This window comes from Ranitomeya imitator, chromosome 1 (assembly GCF_032444005.1).
Source record: "Ranitomeya imitator isolate aRanImi1 chromosome 1, aRanImi1.pri, whole genome shotgun sequence".
NCBI lineage: Eukaryota > Metazoa > Chordata > Amphibia > Anura > Dendrobatidae > Ranitomeya > Ranitomeya imitator.
In genome coordinates, this window is record NC_091282.1 from 73511867 (window position 1) to 73539762 (window position 27896).

The window sequence follows — 27896 nt, forward strand, 5'->3', positions numbered from 1 at the left end:
CAAGGACGGATGTCAGAGGCAAAGCCAAGCATGGACGTCAGAGACAAAGCCAAGGATGGACGTCAGAGACAAAAGCCAAGGATAGATATCAGAGACAAAGCTAAGGATGTACGTCAGAGACAAAGCCAAGGATGGACATAAATGGGAACAGGATTGAAGTGTAGTCAGACAAAGCCACAGGTATAGCCAGTAGGACTGGGGCAGAGAAAGTCAGTGTTAGGGTCCAGGCCAAGAATCTGAAGCAGTAGAATAGCATGGGCTCAGATTCCAGGGACATAAATACTGGAACCAGAATGCCAGAGTCTAGGAAAAGGTCAGAAGTTAAACCCAGGAACAAGGTAGATTAAACAGCTGGAAAAAAGGCTGGATAGAACAAGAAAAGGTCTGATGATACTCAGGAAAGGAGGGACCCAACCGGAATTAAGTAATAAATATTGGCGAGTTCATGGGAAGCAGACAAGGAGAAGGCATCATGTTCCATGGCAACAACCCCAGAACAAGGAAGATTAAGCTTGATTCACCTCCAAGTTGTCTTTGTTTGGCTGCAACATGGCAAATTGCAAAGCAGGATGAAACACTGCATTGCTCCAGTAATGTAATGCAAAAGAGTCTATCACGGATATCATGCCATCCTTAAGAGGTAATTAGCATTAACAAGTTCTTGGTCGATCAATAAAAATTAATCTTCAAAGATAGGAAATTAAGAGAATATCATGATTGGAGAGCAGCCACATGAGGTCTCTAAATCAGTAAACCAAGAAAAGACAACTCATGTCAATATTTGTTTGGAAGACAAAGAATATCAACAAGATATTAAGTAATGGATCAGTGGTTACAACCACAAAGTTTATTGATAAGCATGGGGAAAAAAAGATGACCTGAGCCGTGAAGAGCTAGGACATCAGTCGCGAAGAATGCTTTGAAATTGGGTTATGTCACACGCTTGGTGGCTCCGTTATGGCTTACATCTGAACCCCCGCAAAACAGGATTCTGGCGTAGGCACCAACGGAGCCACAGACTAGAATGGTGCGAACAGAGTGTACTGTCGTGCATCATGTTCGGGCGTGTACGCCTACTGAAGGTGGACATCCTACTACGTCTGAATGTCCACCTTCAGTAGGCGTATATGCCCCAAAATCTATTCACACCATTATAGTCTATGGCCCCGTTAGCGCATACACTCAAATCCCGTTTTGCAGTGGGGTTCGGACGCAAGTCCCGACGGGACCAAAGAATGTGTGACAAAATACAGTTTGAAAGCACCCTAAGAAACAATGAAGCATAGCTGGTCACCAGGTATAGCTTTGTCCTAATAGAGCAGAGTTGATATTCATCCAAGATGTCGGATGCGATCTTCTAATAAACTTAGAAACTATTATATTTGATGTAAAGAAGTTAAAATCTTTTATTCAAACTCCAAGGAAGATGTGATCTCCTGTTAAGGATATAAAGAAATTGATGAAGATATACAAAATGGACATATATATAAATCAAAATGGCGATTATGTGCTGATTCACACCTGTTAAATTAAAAAAAATTCTGTGGTCTTTGACATGTTTACATGTCCTGTTTTTTTGCCAATAATTATTATTGCTTAGGTAACAGAATAGAATCACAAAAGGCAATAAATATTGATTAAGCCCCTCCTGAGGGAGGAGAAATTACAGATTTTAGCAATGATCAAGATAACTGATTGTCTATATAAGTATGTGCAATTTCCGCAATAACACAGAAGAATCCTACTAGTGACTGAATCTGCAATCATGAGTAGTTTATTCTCCGTGTACACGTATATTAATTTGATATATGATTTGGCAGCAGACAATTAAGATGATCACACACCTTTGTGACCTGAACACTATGACTACAATTGGTCACCACGGATCAGTTACTATAACATACTGTACTATAATACAGTAATACCAGCCTGGTCTCAGGAGGACTTACCACATCTAATGTGAGATTTTGAGAGGAATTTTCGCCGAACTAGAGTCCATAACTTGTAGGCAACTAGAAGGGAATGAAACGACGTAGAATTTAGAGAGGAGCAAAACGCTAAGAATTTAGCGTGAAGTTTCAGATGATGAAAAACTGTTTTTCTATTTTGTGTGTTTATTCCATCCTGGTGATTTAGGAAGTAGAATCAGAAAAAAAAAATGTTGCCCCAGTCTGTACATTACTGTATATGGAGAGGTCACAGGAGCTGAACCTGCTCTGCACATATACGGGTGCTGGTTCTGTAACATAATTGGTACCCCTTAGTGAGATTGGAACAAGCTCAGATCACAAAAGTTTAGCTTTCCGAAGGCCGTCATTTAAAAGATTTACAACATGGCTGGCAATCACAAGCACGTGGAAAATGACTGGGGATTGCCGAGAGAAGGGCCTTCATGTCGGCACTGATAGAACTCCATTTGACTGACTGTGACTAAAATTGATGATCTCTTATAAAAATCAAACTATAATATTGCAGTGTATTGTACAGATTATCAAACGACCACAGATTCTAGTCTCTTGAGGTGGAAAATTAGAAGTGTAAATATATATATACTGTATATTTATACACTGTGTGCAGAATTATTAGGCAAGTTGTATTTTGATCACTTGATACTTTTTATACATGTTGTCTGACTCCAAGCTGTTCAGGCGTGAGAGCCAACTACCAATGAAGTAAATTAGGTGATGTGCATCTCTGTAATGAGGAGGGGTGTTGTCATGAATGACATCAACATCCTATAGAAGGTGTGCTTAATTATTAGGCAACTTCCTTTCCTTTGGCAAAATGGGTCAGAAGAGAGATTTGACGGGCTCTGAAAAGTCCAAAATTGTGAGATGTTTTGCAGAGGGATGCAGCAGTCTTCAAATTGCCAAACTTTTGAAGCGTGATCACCGAACAATCAAGCGTTTCATGGCAAATAGCCAACAGGGTCGCAAGAAGCGTGTTGGGCAAAAAAGGAGCAAAATAACTGCCCATGAATTGAGGAAAATCAAGCATGAAGCTGCCACGATGCCATTTGCCACCAGTTTTGCCATATTTCACAGCTGCAACGTTACTGGAGTATCAAAAAGCACAAGGTGTGCGATACTCAGGGACATGGCCAAAGTAAGGAAGGCTGAAAAACGACCACCTTTAAACAAGAAACATAAGATAAAACGTCAAGACTGGGCAAAGAAATATCTTAAGACTGACTTTTCAAAGGTTTTATGGACTGATGAAATGAGAGTGACTCTTGATGGACCAGATGGATGGGCCAGAGGCTGGATCAGTAAAGGGCAGAGAGCTCCACTCCGACTCAGACGCCAGCAAGGTGGAGGTGGGGTACTGGTATGGGCTGGTATCATCAGAGATGAACTTGTGGGTCCTGTTCGGGTTGAGGATGGAGTGAAGCTCATCTCCCAGACCTACTGCCAGTTTCTGGAAGACAACTTCTTCAAGCAGTGGTACAGGAAGAAGTCAGTACCGTTCAAGAAAAACATGCTTTTTATGCAGGACAATGCTCCATCACATGCCTCCAACTACTCCACAGCGTGGCTGGCCAGTAAAGGTCTCAAAGAAGAAAAAATAATGACATAGCCCCCTTGTTCACCTGATCTGAACCCCCTAGAGAACCTGTGGTCCCTCATAAAATGTGAGATCTACAGGGAGGGAGACCAGTCCACCTCTCGGAACAGTGTCTGGAGGCTGTGGTGGCTGCTGCACGCAATGTTCATCGTAAACAGATCAAGCAACTGACAGAATCTATGGATGGAGGCTGCTGAGTGTCACCATAAAGAAAGGTGGCTATATTAGGCTGGTTTCACATTGGCGTTTTTTCGGGTGCGTTTTTGCGGTAAAAAACGCAAAAAAACGCATGGTGAAAAAACGCGTGTAAACGCGTGTAAACGCTGCGTTTTTTTGACGCATGCGTTTTTGCATGTGGTGAAAAAAACGCGGCGTTTTACCGCTTTCACATGCGTTTTTTCATGCGTTTGCGTTTTTTAAACGCATGCAGAAAAATGTGTGACAACTGCCAATCATCAAAATAAAGTAAAAAACCCACTATAAACAGAAATAGTTAGGGTTAGGGTTAGGGGTAGGGTTAGGATCCCTTAGGGTTAGGGGTAGGGTTAGGGTTAGGGTTAGGGGTAGGGTTAGGGGTAGGGTTAGGTTCCCTTTATCACCTTTACCTTTTTTACCGCAAAAAACGCATGCACCAAAAAACGCATGCGTCCCCATTGACTCCAATGTATTTTTTGACCCAAAAAAAACGCATGAAAAAGCATGCGTTTTTTTTTGGTCCAAAAAACGCTTCTAAAAATACTACAAGTAGCATTTCAGAAAATGAACGCATGCAGTAAAAAAACGCATGCGTCAAAAAACGCGACCAAACGCGTACACAAAAAAACGCATGCGTTTTCAATGTTAAATATAGGAAAAAAAACCGCATGCGTTTTTTTGAAAAAAAAAAAACGCTGCAGACAAAAACGCAAGTGTGAAACCACCCTTAGTCACTAATTTTGGGGGGGTTTGGTTTTGCATGTCAGAAATGTTTATTTCTAAATTTTGTGCAGTTATATTGGTTTACCTGGTGAAAATAAATAAGTGAGATGGGAATATATTTGGTTTTTATTAAGTTGCCTAATAATTCTGCACAGTAATAGTTACCTGCACAACAGATATCCTCCTAAGATAGCCAAATCTAAAAAAAAACAACTCCAACTTCCAAAAATATTAAGCGTTGATATTTATGAGTCTTTTGTGTTGATTGAGAACATAGTTGTTGATCAATAACAAAAATAATCCTCTAAAATACAACTTGCCTAATAATTCTGCACACAGTGTATATGTATATTTATATAGTGAGAGGAACCATATGCGAGGGCCGTTATGTATCCCCCAGAATGTTCTTGGAAACATACTGGGGTGCATTGTGATCACAGCCACGGCTGTAGTTATCATGCAAAATAAAAGCAAGTGTGGACTGGGTAAAGAGATTTAACCTAGTCAGTTTAGGAAAACCTGTGTTGCATTTCATTTTAGGAGAGATCTGTAGGATGGTAGTGAGACGGATCTCTCCCTCTAGTCCGGGTCTTACAAGTGGAACATAACCACTGTTTTTATTGAAACCTGCAGGTAAACTTTGGCTGAGTCAATTTGTGTTTGGGATTTCACATGTAGCAGAGCTGAAGGTGCTGTGGTTGCATGCCTGGCTGTGTGAAGCTAACATAGATCAGAGGCAGCGACGTGAGCAAACATTTTAGCACTCGAGAACCGTACGGGGGTATAAGTGCCAGCGGCACTGGACTTTATTCCACTTGTTCCCAGCCGCGATCAGAAGGTGAGCAATTTTCATATGTGCACTATTTGGACAACAAAGGATGTGTTATTCAACTTGCCTGGGTCAGGGTCACTGTCTCAATAAATATATTGGCGGAAATGTCGCTGCCTTAATACATAAATCATATATATATATATATATATATATATATATATCTAATATATAATTGCCTAGAATACTACTTCCTGCTAATGTCCGGAGCTAATGTCCGGAGCTAATGTCCGGAGATAAGTGACGTCAACAGTGTCCAGTGTCTGATTGGTTGCCGCCTGCTGCGAGCGACCAATCAGAAACGTGCCGTACTGTGACACACTCCGCCCGCCATTTTGGTGTGATTTTTGAATTTTTACCTCAGCAAGTTTCTACTGCGTGGAGGCGGGCCCAGTGACGTTGCTCTTCAAGCTCCTGCCGAATTTCGTCAAAAAAATGATAATACCATTTACCAAAACTATATATATTTAGTTGTGAAGTGGTTCAGTGACATTTTCACACCAATTTTGAACTTTTGTTTGGTGTTTTCTCCATATACTGCCTATTATTCACTGACTGTTATACTGAGAGACTGCCGTTTATTAACCTCTTCTTTGCCACATTGGGTATATTGCTCTATTATTTGCCACATAAGGACATTGTCCATTATTGCCCAGCAATTTCTCTGCAATATAAACTGCCTATTTATTAATATCTGCATTCCTGCAAAGAACTATTGCCTATTATTAACTGGCTATTTTCCTACTACCTGACACTGCCTCTTATTAACCTGTTGTTTGCCACCACCACGCTTAAAGCTGTTTAGCTTAGCCAACATGAGCTCTAATAGTAAGGATACTAATGACACAGAGCCCAAAGCTGCTGATGGTGCACGTAAGATTAGGTCTGATAGAAAGTATACTAATAATGCAGAGCAAAAAGACGCCGATGCCGCACGTAAGCGCAAACAGCGTGCTAACAAGAGTACAGAGGATAGATGCAAGCGCATGGACACTGTTAAGTATACTAATGACACAGAGTCCAAAGCTTATGATGGCACACGTAAGATCAGGTCTGATATAAAGTATGGTAATGATGCAGAGCGAAAAGCTGCCGATGCCGGACGTAAGCGCAAACAGCGTGTTAACAAGAGTACAGAGGATAGATGCAAGTGCCTGGATACTGTTAAGTATACTAATGACACAGAGTCCAAAGCTGCTGATGGCGCACGTAAGATCAGGTCTGATATAAAGTATGGTAATGATGCAGAGCGAAAAGCCGTCGATGCCGCACGTAAGCGCAAACAGCGTGTTAACAAGAGTACAGAGGAGAGATGCAAGCGCCTGGACACTGTTAAGTATACTAATGACACAGAGCCCAAAGCTGCTGATGGCGCACGTAACATCAGGTCTGATAATAAGTATACCAATGACGCTGAGCGAAAAGCCGCCGATGCCGCACGTAAGCACAAACAGCGTGCTAACGAGACTACAGAGGACAGACATAAGCGCCTGGACACTGTTAATGCTGCTTGCAATAAACGCATTACTAATGAGTCTTTTGAGGCCAAAACTAATCGATTAAGTAATAAAGCTGCTGCTGCACGCTCTCAACGTTGCAAACATAATATTTCCACGTCCTCAGTCATAGATTCTGCCCACAATACAGCTTCTTTGTCTCCATTCATAGAATGTGTGCAGCTTGAAGCTCCTTTAACCGTTGGTAAATCTGCACGTAAGCGCAAACACTGTCCTACTTACACTCCAATGTCTTTCATCCCTCCCCTCATAAGCATGTTCATGGATCCTGTGTAACTGTACCTTAAATAACAAGAATTGTCAAGAGCTGGTGAGTGCAGCCATTTTTTGTTCTTTCTTACTATTATTTATTAATTGTATTATTCTTACATTTGAATAAATAAAGTATATATGGATTCTAGACTCCCGATTCTTTAGAATCGGGCTGCCATCTAGTCTAATATATAATTGCCTAGAATACTACTTCCTGCTAATGTCCGGAGCTAATGTCCGGAGCTAATGTCCGGAGCTAATGTCCGGAGCTAATGTCCGGAGCTAATGTCCGGAGCTAATGTCCGGAGATAAGTGACGTCAACAGTGTCCAGTGTCTGATTGGTTGCCGCCTGCTGCGAGCGACCAATCAGAAACGTGCCGTACTGTGACACACTCCGCCCGCCATTTTGGTGTGATTTTTGAATTTTTACCTCACAGCAAGTTTCTACTGCGTGGAGGCGGGCCCAGTGACGTTGCTCTTCAAGCTCCTGCCGAATTTCGTCAAAAAAATGATAATACCATTTACCAAAACTATATATATTTAGTTGTGAAGTGGTTCAGTGACATTTTCACACCAATTTTGAACTTTTGTTTGGTGTTTTCTCCATATACTGCCTATTATTCACTGACTGTTATACTGAGAGACTGCCGTTTATTAACCTCTTCTTTGCCACATTGGGTATATTGCTCTATTATTTGCCACATAAGGACATTGTCCATTATTGCCCAGCAATTTCTCTGCAATATAAACTGCCTATTTATTAATATCTGCATTCCTGCAAAGAACTATTGCCTATTATTAACTGGCTATTTTCCTACTACCTGACACTGCCTCTTATTAACCTGTTGTTTGCCACCACCACGCTTAAAGCTGTTTAGCTTAGCCAACATGAGCTCTAATAGTAAGGATACTAATGACACAGAGCCCAAAGCTGCTGATGGCGCACGTAAGATTAGGTCTGATAGAAAGTATACTAATAATGCAGAGCAAAAAGACGCCGATGCCGCACGTAAGCGCAAACAGCGTGCTAACAAGAGTACAGAGGATAGATGCAAGCGCATGGACACTGTTAAGTATACTAATGACACAGAGTCCAAAGCTTATGATGGCGCACGTAAGATCAGGTCTGATATAAAGTATGGTAATGATGCAGAGCGAAAAGCCGCCGATGCCGCACGTAAGCGCAAACAGCGTGCTAAGTCTGATGTCTTTCATCCCTCCCCTCATAAGCATGTTCATGGATCCTGTGTAACTGTACCTTAAATAACAAGAATTGTCAAGAGCTGGTGAGTGCAGCCATTTTTTGTTCTTTCTTACTATTATTTATTAATTGTATTATTCTTACATTTGAATAAATAAAGTATATATGGATTCTAGACTCCCGATTCTTTAGAATCGGGCTGCCATCTAGTATATATATATATATATATATATATATATATATATGCATACATACACACACACTATATAGAGGTTTAAATTGCAAAATGTTAAAAAAGAAAACTGTGATTGTGTCATGCAGCTGCAGTGCAGTACAGCACAACCTCCACCAGGGGGAGCCTGGTATGGAAGCCAGACTGCACACACAGAGCAACTGAACAGACGCCACCTAGTGGCGAGAGCGAGGTCAGGAAGACCAAGTCAGAGCACAACAGTACAAAAGGATTTAGACAGAATGGATAGTCAGGACATAGCAAGGGATCAATAAACCAGGACGGGCAAAATACGGTACAATAGGGGCAAACTGAAATGGAGTCAAAAAGCCAAGCCAAGAGATCAGAACCAGAGAGTCAAGCAGATATACAGACAAACAAAGAGACACTGGGAAAGGGCAGGCAAGGGGATATAACAGACACAGGACAAGTCAGGGTTCACAGTAGGACAAATCAAGGGCTTCCAGAGTCAGGTTCACACGCCAAGGACAGAGCTATAGCTGACACCACCCTCTGGATACCTGGAAGCTAAATAGCAAACCCGAGCCCAGAATGAGGCAGAGCAAAGTTAACCCTTGACATGATCCACCCAGAGAAAGAGCAGACAAGACTAAACATGGGAACGGATCATGACAGATTGCATACGTAATTTACCCCAAAAAATGTTCACTGAAGTGAAAAAAACCTCAAAATGTATGTGGCTCAGTGGTTAGCACCATAGCCTTGCAACGCTGGGGTCCTGGGTTCAAATGCCAGCAAGAACATAATCTACAGGTAGTTTGTATGTTCTCCCCGTGTTTGCGTGGCTCTCCTCCGGGTTCTCCGATTTCCTCCCACACTCCAAACACATACTGATAGGGAATTTACATTGTGAGTCCTAATGGGGAAAGTGCTGATAATGTCTGTAATGTTCTGTGGAATTAATGGCGCTATATAAGTGACTAAAATAAATAAAAAAAACAAATTGTATCAATATAACTGCAAAGAAACCCTCATTCAGGTACATTTGCAGAAGAATAAAAAAGTTATGTTTCTGAAAATTTGCAAACCAAGCTAAATATATTTAAAACTTTTACAAATCTGTGTGAAATGTGTCAGACGTTCATTTGGCATGTGTTGGGAGACCAGAGGATTTGGTACGGTTGTGCTCTAAAGTTTACATACCCTGGCAGAATATTTAATTTCTTCGTCTTTTTCAGAGAATATGAATGATAATACCAAAACTTTTTCTCCACTCATAGTTAATGACTGGATGAAGCCATTTATTGTCAAACTATTGTGTTTTCTCTTTTTAAATCCTAATGGCAGCCCAAAACATCCAAATGACCACGATTAAAAGTTCACATAACCCATTTCTTAATACTGTGTATTGCCCCCTCTAACAGCTTGAAGTCTTTTGTGGTAGTTGTGGATGAGGTTCTTTATTTTCTCAGATGGTAAAGCTGCCCACTCTTCTTGGCAAAAAGCCTCCAGTTCCTGTTAGTTCCTGGGCTGTCTAACATGAACTGCGCGCTTGAGATCTACCCAGAGTGGTTCAATGATATTGAGGTCAGGAAACTGAGATGGCCACTCCAGAACCTTCACTTTGTTCTGCTGTAGCTAATGACAGGTCGACCTGGCCTGGTGTTTTGGATCGTTGTCGTGTTGGAACGTCCAATTACGTCCCATGCGCAACTTCCGGGCTGATAAGTGCCAATTTGCCTCCAGTATTTGCTGATAACGTGCTGCATTCATGTTTCCTTCAACATTGACCAAGTTTCCTGTGCCTTTGTAGCTCACACATCACCAAAACATCAGCGATCCACCTCCATACTTTTCAGTAGGAATGGTGTTCCTTTCATCACAGGCCTTGTTAACCTCTCTCCAAATGTAACGTTTATAGATGTGGCCAAAAAGTTAAATTTTGGTCTCATCACTCCAAATTACCTTGTTCCAGACGTTTCGAGGCTATGTCCCATTTTGTGTATTGTAGGTGAGATACTTTGAGGCATTTGTGCAGTAATGGCTTTCTTCTTTTTCAAATAATTTTTATTGGGAATTATAACTTTTTTTAACCGGGCAGAAAAAGCTAGGAAGGGAGGGAGGGGAAGGGTGGTATATGGAGGTAGGGGAAAATAAGCCCCTATAGCAATAGGGGAGACAGGCGAACATATAGTAGATTAATATAGACATAATAGCTTAAAATGATGTACGTAGTAGGCTATAAAATAGCATAAGTAAAGCTTTGTGAAGATTCGCTAAGTAAACATCTAGTTCTATCATAAAATAAAATGACGTGGTAGGCTATAAAACTGACATGAGTAATGCTTTGTACAGATTCGCTAAATAAACATTTGAAGGTAGGCTATAAAAATGGCATAAGTAATGCTTTGTGTAGATTCGCTAAGTAAACATCTAGTAACCAGTAAGTAGTAGAATATGAATGTCCATTGTGAACTTTAAGCTTGATGTATGGTAGATGGTAGCTTGTCATGTACGGGAACACCCTTGGGTGATCCTGTGACTATGTGGGCAGCAAAAAAGTCTGGCTCAATATCAAGGCTAATATTGGGAAGAACTATAGTTGTAATTTATAAGTGTAATAAGGATAAATGTTTTATGTATAAGGCGGGACTACAAATCAAGTAGGACCATTGGAGGCTCTAGAAAGATTCAGACCATGTCGCTGAAGAAAGGTCATACCCTCCTCCGGTGTTGCAATATGTACAGTTCCGGACAAGAGTTTCACCAAAAGAGTGGAGGAAGGCGACCAAGAATAAGCAAAATGGGACCTCCGGAGCTCCCGTGTGACGGATGAAAAATCTCGTCGCTTTTTCAAAGTGTCTTTAGACAAGTCTCTGAAGAATGTTAGGTGGCCATATGAGGAGAGCAAAAAGCTTTTTTCGGAGGAGAGGTCAAACAGTTTACCCCTAACCCAGGCTGGGAAAAAGAAGACAATAATGTCTTTTGGCACACTTGATGGGAGGGACACAGGTCTTTTAATTCGGTAGACTCTTTCTATAATATTGGGTTCGTTGACGTCAGGAAAGAATTTAGAGAAATATATTAGTGAATATAGTTTTTCAAGTGGGGGGGTTTAACAGACTCCGAGACACCCCTAATTTTCACATTGCTTCTACGTCTATGATCTTCGAGAGTCGCCAAGTTACATTTGAGTGAGTCTATGTCTCTTTGCAGACTTTTTAGTAAGGCTGAGGACATAGGAGGGGTTGATAAAAGATCCGAATGTGGAAAAACACTGCCCTCAGGGGAAAAGTTCTTCATACTGCTGTCTGAAGAGTGTACAGAGAATTCGTATGAATCATGTGTTGGTGAAGAATAATCACAGAGGGAAGATCTTGAGGAAGATAAGGACGAGGAGGAATCCAGGCTTTCCGCAATGGATGACAACGCGTCCTTTATGTATGACTCTGATGCTGCATCCGTGCAGGATGAACCAGTGCTTGGCGGATTAAAAGAAAGTGAAGCTTTATCTAGTATTAGGAATTGTTCCTCCAATTTTTTGTTAAAGACAGTCGCAGAAATCCTTCATCAAATTGTCTATAACTACTTCAGTGGGGGGTCTTTCCGCAGCTGCCGCCCCTACTATAGTTGGAGAAGAGCATAATGCTTCTGTGTTGGGGTTCCCTCCCCCCTGATAGGTACCTTTGCTGGCTCTCTGTTGCGGTGTGTCCTGCAAGCTGCGTTTTGCCTCTGACACACCATCCTGTATAGCCAGCGTTGTTTTATGACCTGGGTCCCTGTGCTGCTCTGTTGCCTGCGGTTTGGGCTGAAGCACAAATTCTGGAGCGTCATATCTTAAAGCACAAATAGTTTTTAATTTCCTCACCTCCTTTGCTGCGTTGCCGCCGCAAGTTGTAGGCGGGGTTGTGTGTGTGTGTGTGTGTGTGGGGGGGGGGGTGTTTCGTTGTCTTTCCAGCTCCCCGGTCTCATCGGTGATTGCAGGGCTGTTGGTCTGGTTTTGTTCCCAGCAATCGTGCCGATGCGTGAGGGCAGAGTAGAGGGTCCTAAGGACCTCGGGGTGGGAGACGCTTGTGACAGGAGCCCCCCTGTGATTCCTCTTGCAGCTGAAAGAGCGTTCTTTTTTTGGGGAGCGGGGCCGCCGCAAATTGTGGGCGGAGTTATGGGTGGGGTCTCGACCCCTCTCCGTCTCTCCAGCCCCGCCATTGCAAGCAGGGCTGTGGCCTTGATTTTGTTGCCGGTGGTCGTGCTGGCTTGTGCAGGGGGTCCCGGGGGCATCAGAGCGGGGGCCGCTTGAGGTATAAGCTTACCTGGCCTCCTCCTTGCAGCCGGGTCTGGGTTCTTCTCTTTAGAAGCGGCGCCATCATTCTCTGTGGGCGGAGTTGGGGGCGGGGCTCCGGATTCTCTCCTGCTTCTCGGACCTGTCTGTATATGTAGGACTGCGGCTCTGCATTTTTTCCCCAGAGATTGCGCCGGTCTGTGAGGGCGTAGTGGAGGGCTCCGGGGACCCCCGGTCGGGAGACGCCCGCAGCATGAGTCTACCCACGGTTCTCCCCGCAGCCGGTTTAATAGTCTTGGAAGCGGAGCCGCCGCGAGTTGTGGGTGGAGCCGGGGACGGGGCTTCGGCTCCCTCTCTGTCCCCCGGCCTTGCCGGCTTAGGCGAGACCGCTGCTTTGGGCCTACTCACATAGGTAGCTCCGGTCTGCGCCGAAACCGCGGAGGATCTCGGGGATTTCCATGCGGGGGCCGCTGTGGATGTGAGCCTGTCCATAGTTCCTCTTATGAATGGATCTGGGCTGAGGTCCGATAACTTAGCTGCGAGAAGTCCTCTGTCCTCTTGAGTGTGCAGGCCCACAATAAGGCCACGGCTGGATGTCTTGATGATGCTTTTTCCTTTAATAAAGCTGATTTTTCCGACTTGCGTCTTGTTCTTGGTCACTTTAAACAGGGTTAGACGCAGTTTCTTCCCAAAAAGTATGCGGTTTGTCGCTGATAATAAGGGATTTTGTAGGAGCTCCTGTGTCACAGGTCTGCTCCTGATCCCCAGCAAACCACGCCCCCGTAATGGCTTTCTTCTGACGACTTGACCATGCAGCCCATTTTTTTTCTAATGCCTCCTTATTGTGCATCTTGAAACAGCCACACCGCTAGTTTTCAGAGAGTCCTGTCTTTCAGCTGATGTTATTTGGGGTTTTTTCTTGGCATCCCGAACAATTTTCCGGGCAGTTGTGGACCACATTTTTGTTGGTCTACCTGACCGTGGTTTTATTCTTACAGAGCCCCTGATTTTCCATTTGTTGATCACAGTATGAACGCTGCTGACTGGCACTATGACTTCCCTTGGATATCTTTCTGTATCCCTTTCCTGTTTTATACAGTTCAACTACCTTTTCCCATAGATCCGATGACAATTCTTTTGCTTTCCCCATGATTCACAATGCAGAAACGTCAGTCTCTGGATGAAAGATGCACGAGTCTGTCTGGATCCCAGAAACTCATTCAGCTTTTATGCACACACACTGATCACAAGCAGACAGGTCACAGGTGAGGATGTTACCTTTAGTAGCCATTCAAACCCATTTGTGTCAACTTCTGTGCATTTTATCAGGCCAAAATCACCAGGGTATGTAAACTTTTGATCAGGATCATTTGGATGTTTTGGGTTCTCATTATGATTTAAAAAGATAACACACAAAATGGCTTCACCCAACCGCTAACCATGAGTGGAGAAAAAGTTTTGGTGCAATCATTCATATTCTCTGAAAAAAGGCCAATAAAGCAAAAATTTTGCTGGGGTATGTAAACTGTATGTTGAATCTCACGGAAGAGAAACCACTACCAGAAGTTTCTAGCAGCGGCTTCTTCAGTTTTATGCAGCTACGGAACAAAAATTATAAAAGAGCTTCCTATTAATGAACAGCCATAAACCTTATATATCAAAAGAAAGGCAGGCACCACGAGATGTATAATGAATAATTAAACGGAGGTACAATCAAATGCACTAAAAAATGTGTGTGAGAGCAAAGAAAACAGTAGCGCAATAAACGGTGCACACACCCACAATAGAAACATGAAAAAAGCCTTTATTGAAATGCCAATGCATATGAACAATGTTAAAAACAAACTAAAATATACACAAGACAAAAGTGCATCTGTAATAAGGTGCACAAAAAACAGGATGAAAAAAGGTGAAATAACCAGAGATGAATTTTACAACAACATTCAAAAATGAGGCTCAATTGAACGTACAATGAACAAATATTGGACAATGCACGGAATATCAATGAAAATCTACTGAAATGGTATATAATTCATATTGAAACACTATATATAAAAATTGAACATATACAAAATAATAATAATAATAATCTTTATTTTTATATAGCGCTAACATATTCCGCAGCGCTTTAAATTTTGCACACATTATCATCAATGTCCCCGATGGGGCTCACAATCTAAATTCCCTATCAGTATGTCTTTGGAATACAAAAAAAAAAATTGATAATATATGTAATAAATAATAGTGTTGCATATTTACAAATGGTCAAATAGAAAAATGTGCTAAGGATTTAATGTCAAATACAGAGAAAATTCATCTCAAATAAGAAATCCACAACATGAACATTGAAGGGAAGGTAAGTAAAAGTGTTTAAAACATGATATAACCTAAATCCATACTAGCCTCACTGGCTAGAAACCTGCCTATGTCAATTGAGCCTGGCATACACATCCCAACGCGTATCGCTAGTGGGTCTAACTTCGTCAGTGGAAGTCATATTGTGTCATACTCATCACTGTTTGGGTATGTGTCCACGTTCAGGATGGCCGACGCTTTGGACGGAGCGGAAAACTCGCTCTGGCCAAAGCTCTGCCCCCTTCGTAGACGCGATGATGCCGGATGTGTTCATTGCACACATCCGGAATCATCGCACCCCACACATAGGGCCCTGTGTTTTACCTTGCGGCGGCGCAGCGGCGCCGAAAGGTAAACGGACATGCTGCGATCTAAAAAGACGCACCACATGTCTGGAATCGCAGGGCCGCCGGATGCGTGTTACCACGCATAGTGGAGCCGGGACTTCATAAAATCCCCTCCACTATGCTGTAACATCTGGACGCTGTGGGTTTGACGCTGTGACTCAACGCAGCGTCAAACACGCAGCGTTTCCTGAACGTGGAAACATACCCTTATATAGCAGTAAGTGAACTTCCTAATGCACACATGATCGCCAACACCTGTGGGCGGCAATCAGGAGGCATTGCAGGCTGTCCGGATGGAGAAACATGCATAATAAGGAATGTTAACCCTAAAACACCTATGATAAGTTACCAAGAAGTAAAATTATCGCGCGTGTGCAGTGAGTCAGTCTGCGTTCCAAGAGCGTCACAAGTGAGTAAATGCGCTCCACCGAACAGAAATCAAACACTGCACATGCGCAGGACGCAATACGCGTTCCACAGATAAACAGGTACAGGTGCTTGCGTTCCATTAATAGAAATAGCAAGTTATGCCGCTGTAATCAACATGTAGACATAAATCAAACATACAAATAACCATAACGATCAGGATAACACCACATAAAGCAGCAATGAAATGAAAATGCATATAAAAAAATGACAATAACAAAATCCAAAGAAAATACAAAACTTATCAAAATAAACAAAAAGCCCACCATAAGGAATTAAAAAACCTGTTTGGCCAAATTAATGTTCGAGATGTGCTGTTGTGTGCATCTGCGTAGCTGCTTGGAGGGCTGACCCACATAAATCTTGGGGCAGGCACACACAAGAGCATAAATGACATTTTGCGTTCTACAATTTATAAAATCCCTCAAAACATGAACAGTAGAATCAACAGAGTTAACTAATGAAGAATTCTGTCCAACAAAAGGGCAAACATTGTAATCTCCATAAGGGTACGACCCCCGTAGCTGATGTCCCAACCCAATACTTTTAGGAGGTCTTATAAAATGGATCCCAGAGATTTGTTACCCGTCTGGCAGTCAACATCGGATGTGCAGGCAACAAATCAGAGATCCTTGGGTCAGTCTTTAGAATACTCCAATTCTTTTTCAAGAGCATCTCAACGTCATTCCACTGATTGTGAAAAGAAGTAATAAATCTCAAATGATTATCTTGACTGCGGGGTGAAGGAGTAAGCAAAGCCTCCTTTGAGGTATTATTTGCTCGCTAATAAGCCCTTGTAATAATCGACTTTGGATATCCCCTAGAACGGAAGCGTTTGGTCAGGTCTTTAGATTGCTTGTAGAAATCATGCGTGAATGAGCACTTAAGTCGAAGTCTAGAAAACTGTCCAATGGGTATACTACTTTTTAAGTGAGACGGATGGAAACTTATGGTGCAAACCAAAACAATCCACTATCCGGAGAACAGAAAATCAGTGCTTTTTATAGAACACAAGCAGCCAAATCCTTCCACCAAATTCCCTCCTCCATGTCTGTATGGACCTTGTGGGCACAGTCATGGGCAACATAAAAGCGCCTTCCCCCAAACTGTTCCCACAAAGCTGAAAGATATAATAGTCCAAAATGTCTTGTGCTGACGGATTAAGATTTACCTTCACTGGAAGTAAGGAGCCGAAGCCGACCCCCTGAAAAACAAGCCCATAGTATTATCCCTCTCCCATCAAACTGCAGTTGGCACAATGCAGTCAGGCGGGTAACGTTCTCCTGCATTCACCAAACCAAGACTCGTCCATCAGATGACAAATAGAGATGTGTGATCCATCACCGCACAGAACACATTTCCTCCAGAGTCCAGTGGTGGTGGCTTTATACCTCTCTATCCGATGCTCAGCATTGTTCTTGGTGATGTAAGGCTGCATGCAGCTGCTCGGCCATGAAGCTCCGGGGGCGGCGCAGTGTTTGTGCTGATGTTTATATCAGAGGAAGTCTGGACTCTGCAGTTATGGAGTTAGTAGAGCATTGGTGACTTCTTCCCTTTGACCCTGAGCACTCTGATCCCGTTCTGTAATGTTACGGGGTCTCCACTTCGTGGCTGAGTTGCTGTGGTTCCTTCTACTTCTCAATAATATCACTCACAGGTGATGGGGGAAGATTTAGGAGCAAGAAATGTCATGACCTGATTTGTTACCCCTGTAGCTCCTATTACAGGACTGCGCTGGTATCAGGAAGCTCTGCACCACCAGCCGATCTATCACGTTAGTAAAGGCAGATGGCATGGTGGGGGCCTGGATGTTATACACTGGGGGTGAGGGGCCGGATGCTGTATACCCGAGATAAGGGACCGGATGTTATACATGGGGAGGCAAGAGGCTGGATGTTATATCGGGGGGCGAGGGGCTGAATGAATAACCTGAATTCAATGGTTAAAACTTGTGTCCCAGTACTTCTTTCCATAAAATGTACAGTACAGACCAAAAGTTTGGACCCACCTTCTCATTTAAAGATTTTTCTGTATTTTCATGACTATGAAAATTGTTAATTCACACTGAAGGCATCAAAACTATGAACTAACACATGTGGAATTATATACTTAACAAAAAAAAGTCTGAAACAACTGAAAATGTGTCTTATATTCTAGTTCTTCAAAGTAGCCACCTTTTGCCTTGATGCCTGCTTTGCACAATCTTGATGACCTTCAAGAGGTAGTCACCGGGAATGGTCTTCCAACAATCTTGAAGGAGTTCCCAGAGATGCTTAGCACTTGTTGGCCCTTTTGCCTTCACTCTGCGGTCCAGCTCACCCCAAACCATCTCGATTGGGTTCAGGTCTGGTGACTGTGGAGGCCAGGTCATCTGGCGTAGCACCACATCACTCTCATTCTTGGTCAAATAGCCCTTACACAGCCTGGAGGTGTGTTTGGGGTGATTGTCCTGTTGAAAAATAAATGATGGTCCAACTAAACGCAAACCGGATTGAATAGCATGCCGCTGCAAGATGCTGTGGTAGCCATGCTGGTTCAGTATGCCTTCAATTTTGAATAAATCCCCAACAATCTCACCAGCAAAGCACCCCCACACCATCACACCTCCTCCTCCAGGCTTCACGGTGGGAACCAGGCATGTAGAGTCCATCCGTTCACCTTTTATGTGTCGCACAAAGACACGGTGGTTGGAACCAAGGATCTCAAATATGGACTCATCAGACCAAAGCACAGATTTCCACTGGTCTAATGTCCATTCCTTGTGTTCATTAGCCCAAACAAGTCTCTTCTGCTTGTTGCCTGTCCTTAACAGTGGTTTCCTAGCAGTTATTTTACCATGAAGGCCTTCTGCACAAAGTCTCCTCTTAACAGTTGTTGTAGAGATGTGTCTGCTGCTAGAACTCTGTGTGGCATTGACCTGGTCTCTAATCTAAGCTGCTGTTAACCTGCGATTTCTGAGGCTGGTGACTCGGATAAACTTATCCTCAGAAGCAGAGGTGACTCTTGGTCTTCCTTTCCTGGGGCGGTCCTCATGTGAGCCAGTTTCCTTGTAGCGCTTGATGGCTTTTGCAACAGCACTTGGGGACACTTTCAAAGTTTTCCCAATTTTTCGGACTGACTGACCTTAATTTCTTAAAGTAATGATGACCACTCGTTTTTCTTTACTTATCTGCTTTTTTCTTGCCATAATACAAATTCTAACAGTCTATTCAGTATCACTATCAGCTGTGAATCCACCAGACTTCTGCACAACACAACTGATGGTCCCAACCCCATTTATAAGGCAAGAAATCTCACTTATTAAACCTGACAGGGCACACCTGTGAAGTGAAAACCATTTCCGGTGAGTACCTCTTGAAGCTCATCAAGAGAATGCCAAGAGTGTGCAAAGCAGTCATCAAAGCAAAAGGTGGCTACTTTGAAGAACCTAGAATATAAGACATATTTTCAGTTGTTTCACACTTTTTTGTTAAGTATATAATTCCACATGTGTTAATTCATAGTTTTGATGCCTTCAGTGTGCATTTACAATTTTCATAGTCATGAAAATACAGAAAAATCTTTAAATGAGGTGTGTCCAAACTTTTGCTCTGTACTGTATATGTGCTATGTGTTGCCTCACTAATTTGTCATGTTTCTTACACTTAGTTATCTGAAGATACCATTGAATTGAGGAAGATACATTGAGCTTGGGATGTTTTCTATGACCTCATTCAGTATTTACATGTAAAAAGAGCAGTTTCAATAGAAAAATTATTGCCAATTTCCCCTCTAGATCATAATATCCACAGATTGGAGGACCAACAGATCCATTTTTATATAGGCCCTGTACTTTTAAGAAACTTTTGTTATATATATGCTCAAAAAAATAAAGGGAACACTTAAACAACAGAATATAATTCCAAGTAAATCAAACTTCTGTGAAATCAAACTGTCCACTTAGGAAGCAACACTGATTGACAATCAATTTCACATGCTGTTGTGCAAATGGAATAGACAACAGATGGAAATTATTGGCAATTATCAAGACTTACTCAATAAAGGAGTGGTACTGCAGGTGGGGACCACAGACCACATCTCAGTACCAATGCTTTCTGGCTGATGTTTTGGTCACTTTTGAATGTTGGTTGTGCTTTCACACTCGTAGTAGCATGAGACGGACTCTACAACCAACACAAGTGGCTCAGGTAGTGCAGCTCATCCAGGATGGCACATCAATGTCTGTCAGCGTAGTGTCCAGAGGCTGGAGGCGCTACCAGGAGACAGGCCAGTACATCAGGAGACGTGGAGGGGGCCGCAGGAGGGCAACAACCCAACAGCAGGACCACTACCTCAGCCTTTGTGCAAGGAGGAACAGAAAGAGCACTGCCAGAGCCCTGCAAAATGACCTCCAGCAGGCCACAAATGTGCATATGTCGGCACAAACGGTTCGAAACCGACTCCATGAGGATGGTCTGAGTGCCCGACGTACACAAATGGGGGTTGTGCTCACAGCCCAACACCATGCAGGACGTTTGGCATTTGCCAAAGAACACCAGGATTGGTAAATTCACCACTGGCACCCTGTGCTCTTCACAGATGAAAGCAGGTTCACACTGAGCACATGTGACAGACGTGACAGAGTCTGAAGACGCCGTGGAGAGCGATCTGCTGCCATCAACATCCTTCAGCATGACCGGTTTGGCAGTGGGTCAGTAATGGTGTGTGGTGGCATTTCTTTGGAGGGCGTACAGCCCTCCATGTGCTCGCCAGAGGTAGCCTGACTGCCATTAGATACCGAGATGAGATGCTCAGACCCCATGTGAGACCATATGCTAGTGCGGTTGGCCCTGGGTTCCTCCTACTGTAGGACAATGCCAGACCTCATGTGGCTGGAGTGTGTCAGCAGTTCCTGCAAAATGAAGGCATTGAAGCTATGGACTGGCCCGCCCATTCCCCAGACCTGAATCCGATTGAACACATCTGGGACATCATGTCTCGCTCCATCCACCAACGTCACGTAGCACCACAGACTGTCCAGGAGTTAGCGGATGCTTTAGTCCAGGTCTGGGTGGAGATCCCTCAGAAGACCATCTGCTGCCTCATCAGGAGTATGCCCAGGCGCTGTAGGGAGGTCATATATTGTCAAACTATTGTGTTTTCTCTTTTTAAATCCTAATGGCAGCCCAAAACATCCAAATGGCCACGATTAAAAGTTCACATAACCCATTTCTTAATACTGTGTATTGCCCCCTCTAACAGCTTGAAGTCTTTTGTGGTAGTTGTGGATGAGGTTCTTTATTTTCTCAGATGGTAAAGCTGCCCACTCTTCTTGGCAAAAAGCCTCCAGTTCCTGTTAGTTCCTGGGCTGTCTAACATGAACTGCGCGCTTGAGATCTACCCAGAGTGGTTTAATGATATTGAGGTCAGGAAACTGAGATGGCCACTCCAGAACCTTCACTTTGTTCTGCTGTAGCTAATGACAGGTCGACCTGGCCTGGTGTTTTGGATCGTTGTCGTGTTGGAACGTCCAATTACGTCCCATGCGCAACTTCCGGGCTGATAAGTGCCAATTTGCCTCCAGTATTTGCTGATAACGTGCTGCATTCATGTTTGCTTCAACATTGACCAAGTTTCCTGTGCCTTTGTATCTCACACATCAACAAAACATCAGCGATCCACCTCCATACTTTTCAGTAGGAATGGTGTTCCTTTCATCACAGGCCTTGTTAACCTCTCTCCAAATGTAACGTTTATAGATGTGGCCAAAAAGTTCAATTTTGGTCTCATCACTCCAAATTACCTTGTTCCAGACGTTTCGAGGCTATGTCCCATTTTGTGTATTGTAGGTGAGATACTTTGAGGCATTTGTGCAGTAATCGCTTTCTTCTTTTTCAAATAATTTTTATTGGGAATTATAACTTTTTTTAACCGGGCAGGAAAAGCTAGGAAGGGAGGGAGGGGAAGGGTGGTATATGGAGGTAGGGGAAAATAAGCCCCTATAGCAATAGGGGAGACAGGCGAACATATAGTAGATTAATATAGACATAATAGCTTAAAATGATGTACGTAGTAGGCTATAAAATAGCATAAGTAAAGCTTTGTGAAGATTCGCTAAGTAAACATCTAGTTCTATCATAAAATAAAATGACGTGGTAGGCTATAAAACTGACATGAGTAATGCTTTGTACAGATTTGCTAAATAAACATTTGAAGGTAGGCTATAAAAATGGCATAAGTAATGCTTTGTGTAGATTCGCTAAGTAAACATCTAGTAACCAGTAAGTAGTAGAATATGAATGCCCATTGTGAACTTTAAGCTTGATGTATGGTAGATGGTAGCTTGACATGTACGGGAACACCCTTGGGTGATCCTGTGACTATGTGGGCAGCAAAAAAGTCTGGCTCAATATCAAGGCTAATATTGGGAAGAACTATAGTTGTAATTTATAAGTGTAATAAGGATAAATGTTTTATGTATAAGGCGGGACTACAAATCAAGTAGGACCATTGGAGGCTCTAGAAGGATTCAGACCATGTCGCTGAAGAAAGGTCATACCCTCCTCCGGTGTTGCAATATGTACAGTTCCGGACAAGAGTTTCACCAAAAGAGTGGAGGAAGGCGACCAAGAATAAGCAAAATGGGACCTCCGGAGCTCCCGTGTGACGGATGAAAAATCTCGTCGCTTTTTCAAAGTGTCTTTAGACAAGTCTCTGAAGAATGTTAGGTGGCCATATGAGGAGAGCAAAAAGCTTTTTTCGGAGGAGAGGTCAAACAGTTTACCCCTAACCCAGGCTGGGAAAAAGAAGACAATAATGTCTCTTGGCACACTTGATGGGAGGGACACAGGTCTTTTAATTCGGTAGACTCTTTCTATAATATTGGGTTTGTTGACATCAGGAAAGAATTTAGAGAAATATATTAGTGAATATAGTTTTTCAAGTGGGGGGGTTTAACAGACTCCGAGACACCCCTAATTTTCACATTGCTTCTACGTCTATGATCTTCGAGAGTCGCCAAGTTACATTTGAGTGAGTCTATGTCTCTTTGCAGACTTTTTAGTAAGGCTGAGGACATAGGAGGGGTTGATAAAAGATCCGAATGTGGAAAAACACTGCCCTCAGGGGAAAAGTTCTCCATACTGCTGTCTGAAGAGTGTACAGAGAATTCGTATGAATCATGTGTTGGTGAAGAATAATCACAGAGGGAAGATCTTGAGGAAGATAAGGACGAGGAGGAATCCAGGCTTTCCGCAATGGATGACAACGCGTCCTTTATGTATGACTCTGATGCTGCATCCGTGCAGGATGAACCAGTGCTTGGCGGATTAAAAGAAAGTGAAGCTTTATCTAGTATTAGGAATTGTTCCTCCAATTTTTTGTTAAAGACAGTCGCAGAAATCCTTCATCAAATTGTCTATAACTACTTCAGTGGGGGGTCTTTCCGCAGCTGCCGCCCCTACTATAGTTGGAGAAGAGCATAATGCTTCTGTGTTGGGGTTCCCTCCCCCCTGATAGGTACCTTTGCTGGCTCTCTGTTGCGGTGTGTCCTGCAAGCTGCGTTTTGCCTCTGACACACCATCCTGTATAGCCAGCATTGTTTTATGACCTGGGGCCCTGTGCTGCTCTGTTGCCTGCGGTTTGGGCTGAGGCACAAATTCTGGAGCGTCATATCTTAAAGCACAAATAGTTTTTAATTTCCTCACCTCCTTTGCTGCGTTGCCGCCGCAAGTTGTAGGCGGGGTTGTGGGCGGGGGGGAAGGGGTTTCGCTGTCTTTCCAGCTCCCCGGTCTCATCGGTGATTGCAGGGCTGTTGGTCTGGTTTTGTTCCCAGCAATCGTGCCGATGCGTGAGGGCAGAGTAGAGGGTCCTAAGGACCTCGGGGTGGGAGACGCTTGTGACAGGAGCCCCCCTGTGATTCCTCTTGCAGCTGAAAGAGCGTTCTTTTTTTGGGGAGTGGGGCCGCCGCAAATCGTGGGCGGAGTTATGGGCGGGGTCTCGACCCCTCTCCGTCTCTCCAGCCCCGCCATTGCAAGCAGGGCTGTGGCCTTGATTTTGTTGCCGGTGGTCGTGCTGGCTTGTGCAGGGGGTCCCGGGGGCATCAGAGCGGGGGCCGCTTGAGGTATAAGCTTACCTGGCCTCCTCCTTGCAGCCGGGTCTGGGTTCTTCTCTTTAGAAGCGGCGCCGTCATTCTCTGTGGGCGGAGTTGGGGGCGGGGCTCCGGATTCTCTCCTGCTTCTCGGACCTGTCTGTATATGTAGGACTGCGGCTCTGCATTTTTTCCCAGAGATTGCGCCGGTCTGTGAGGGCGTAGTGGAGGGCTCCGGGGACCCCCGGTCGGGAGACGCCCGCAGCATGAGTCTACCCACGGTTCTCCCCGCAGCCGGTTTAATAGTCTTGGAAGCGGAGCCGCCGCGAGTTGTGGGTGGAGCCGGGGACGGGGCTTCGGCTCCCTCTCTGTCCCCCGGCCTTGCCGGCTTAGGCGAGACCGCTGCTTTGGGCCTACTCACATAGGTAGCTCCGGTCTGCGCCGAAACCGCGGAGGATCTCGGGGATTTCCATGCGGGGGCCGCTGTGGATGTGAGCCTGTCCATAGTTCCTCTTATGAATGGATCTGGGCTGAGGTCCGATAACTTAGCTGCGAGAAGTCCTCTGTCTTCTTGAGTGTGCAGGCCCACAATAAGGCCACGGCTGGATGTCTTGATGATGCTTTTTCCTTTAATAAAGCTGATTTTTCCGACTTGCGTCTTGTTCTTGGTCACTTTAAACAGGGTTAGACGCAATTTCTTCCCAAAAAGTATGCGGTTTGTCGCTGATAATAAGGGATTTTGTAGGAGCTCCTGTGTCACAGGTCTGCTCCTGATCCCCAGCAAACCACGCCCCCGTAATGGCTTTCTTCTGACGACTTGACCATGCAGCCCATTTTTTTTCTAATGCCTCCTTATTGTGCATCTTGAAACAGCCACACCGCTAGTTTTCAGAGAGTCCTGTCTTTCAGCTGATGTTATTTGGGGTTTTTTCTTGGCATCCCGAACAATTTTCCGGGCAGTTGTGGACCACATTTTTGTTGGTCTACCTGACCGTGGTTTTATTCTTACAGAGCCCCTGATTTTCCATTTGTTGATCACAGTATGAACGCTGCTGACTGGCACTATGACTTCCCTTGGATATCTTTCTGTATCCCTTTCCTGTTTTATACAGTTCAACTACCTTTTCCCATAGATCCGATGACAATTCTTTTGCTTTCCCCATGATTCACAATGCAGAAACGTCAGTCTCTGGATGAAAGATGCACGAGTCTGTCTGGATCCCAGAAACTCATTCAGCTTTTATGCACACACACTGATCACAAGCAGACAGGTCACAGGTGAGGATGTTACCTTTAGTAGCCATTCAAACCCATTTGTGTCAACTTCTGTGCATTTTATCAGGCCAAAATCACCAGGGTATGTAAACTTTTGATCAGGATCATTTGGATGTTTTGGGTTCTCATTATGATTTAAAAAGAGAACACACAAAATGGCTTCACCCAACCGCTAACCATGAGTGGAGAAAAAGTTTTGGTGCAATCATTCATATTCTCTGAAAAAAGGCCAATAAAGCAAAAATTTTGCTGGGGTATGTAAACTGTATGTTGAATCTCACGGAAGAGAAACCACTACCAGAAGTTTCTAGCAGCGGCTTCTTCAGTTTTATGCAGCTACGGAACAAAAATTATAAAAGAGCTTCCTATTAATGAACAGCCATAAACCTTATATATCAAAAGAAAGGCAGGCACCACGAGATGTATAATGAATAATTAAACGGAGGTACAATCAAATGCACTAAAAAATGTGTGTGAGAGCAAAGAAAACAGTAGCGCAATAAACGGTGCAAACACCCACAATAGATACATGAAAAAAGCCTTTATTGAAATGCCAATGCATATGAACAATGTTAAAAACAAACTAAAATATACACAAGACAAAAGTGCATCTGTAATAAGGTGCACAAAAAACAGGCTGAAAAAAGGTCAAATAACCAGAGATGAATTTTACAACAACATTCAAAAATGAGGCTCAATTGAACGTACAATGAACAAATATTGGACAATGCACGGAATATCAATGAAAATCTACTGAAATGGTATATAATTCATATTGAAACACTATATATAAAAATTGAACATATACAAAATAATAATAATAATAATCTTTATTTTTATATAGCGCTAACATATTCCGCAGCGCTTTAAATTTTGCACACATTATCATCACTGTCCCCGATGGGGCTCACAATCTAAATTCCCTATCAGTATGTCTTTGGAATACAAAAAAAAATATTGATAATATATGTAATAAATAATAGTGTTGCATATTTACAAATGGTCAAATAGAAAAATGTGCTAAGGATTTAATGTCAAATACAGAGAAAATTCATCTCAAATAAGAAATCCACAACATGAACATTGAAGGGAAGGTAAGTAAAAGTGTTTAAAACATGATATAACCTAAATCCATACTAGCCTCACTGGCTAGAAACCTGCCTATGTCAATTGAGCCTGGCATACACATCCCAACGCGTATCGCTAGTGGGTCTAACTTCGTCAGTGGAAGTCATATTGTGTCATACTCATCACTGTTTGGGTATGTGTCCACGTTCAGGATGGCCGGCGCTTTGGACGGAGCGGAAAACTCGCTCCGGCCAAAGCTCTGCCCCCTTCGTAGACGCGATGATGCCGGATGTGTTCATTGCACACATCCGGAATCATCGCACCCCACACATAGGGCCCTGTGTTTTACTTTGCGGCGGCGCAGCGTCGCCGAAAGGTAAACGGACATGCTGCGATCTAAAAAGACGCACCACATGTCTGGAATCGCAGGGCCGCCGGATGCGTGTTACCACGCATAGTGGAGCCGGGACTTCATAAAATCCCCTCCACTATGCTGTAACATCTGGACGCTGTGGGTTTGACGCTGTGACTCAACGCAGCGTCAAACACGCAGCGTTTCCTGAACGTGGAAACATACCCTTATATAGCAGTAAGTGAACTTCCTAATGCACACATGATCGCCAACACCTGTGGGCGGCAATCAGGAGGCATTGCAGGCTGTCCGGATGGAGAAACATGCATAATAAGGAATGTTAACCCTAAAACACCTATGATAAGTTACCAAGAAGTAAAATTATCGCGCGTGTGCAGTGAGTCAGTCTGCGTTCCAAGAGCGTCACAAGCGAGTAAATGCGCTCCACCGAACAGAAATCAAACACTGCACATGCGCAGGACGCAATACGCGTTCCACAGATATCCAGGTACAGGCGCTTGCGTTCCATTAATAGAAATAGCAAGTTATGCCGCTGTAATCAACATGTAGACATAAATCAAACATACAAATAACCATAACGATCAGGATAACACCACATAAAGCAGCAATGAAATGAAAATTCATATAAAAAAAATGACAATAACAAAATCCAAAGAAAATACAAAACTTATCAAAATAAACAAAAAGCCCACCATAAGGAATTAAAAAACCTGTTTGGCCAAATTAATGTTCGAGATGTGCTGTTGTGTGCATCTGCGTAGCTGCTTGGAGGGCTGACCCACATAAATCTTGGGGCAGGCACACACAAGAGCATAAATGACATTTTGCGTTCTACAATTTATAAAATCCCTCAAAACATGAACAGTAGAATCAACAGAGTTAACTAATGAAGAATTCTGTCCAACAAAAGGGCAAACATTGTAATCTCCATAAGGGTACGACCCCCGTAGCTGATGTCCCAACCCAATACTTTTAGGAGGTCTTATAAAATGGATCCCAGAGATTTGTTGCCCGTCTGGCAGTCAACATCGGATGTGCAGGCAACAAATCAGAGATCCTTGGGTCAGTCTTTAGAATACTCCAATTCTTTTTCAAGAGCATCTCAACGTCATTCCACTGATTGTGAAAAGAAGTAATAAATCTCAAATGATTATCTTGACTGCGGGGTGAAGGAGTAAGCAAAGCCTCCTTTGAGGTATTATTTGCTCGCTAATAAGCCCTTGTAATAAT

General features: G+C 43.4%; 1 protein-coding gene across 8 annotated transcripts in view; it reads right to left on the reverse strand.

Moving 5' to 3' along the window:
- LOC138662455 (von Willebrand factor A domain-containing protein 5A-like) overlaps nt 1–27896 on the reverse strand; it is a 287253-nt gene that overhangs the window by 99243 nt on the left and 160114 nt on the right. For 5 of the 8 annotated variants that reach the window (XM_069748132.1, XM_069748182.1, XM_069748140.1 and 2 more), the window contains exon 7: nt 1950–2012. The exons of the other annotated variants lie outside the window; for them this stretch is intronic. In XM_069748132.1, the coding sequence (XP_069604233.1) occupies nt 1950–2012 (63 nt within the window). The remainder of the gene's footprint in view (nt 1–1949; nt 2013–27896) is intronic. 8 annotated transcript variants of the gene reach the window in all.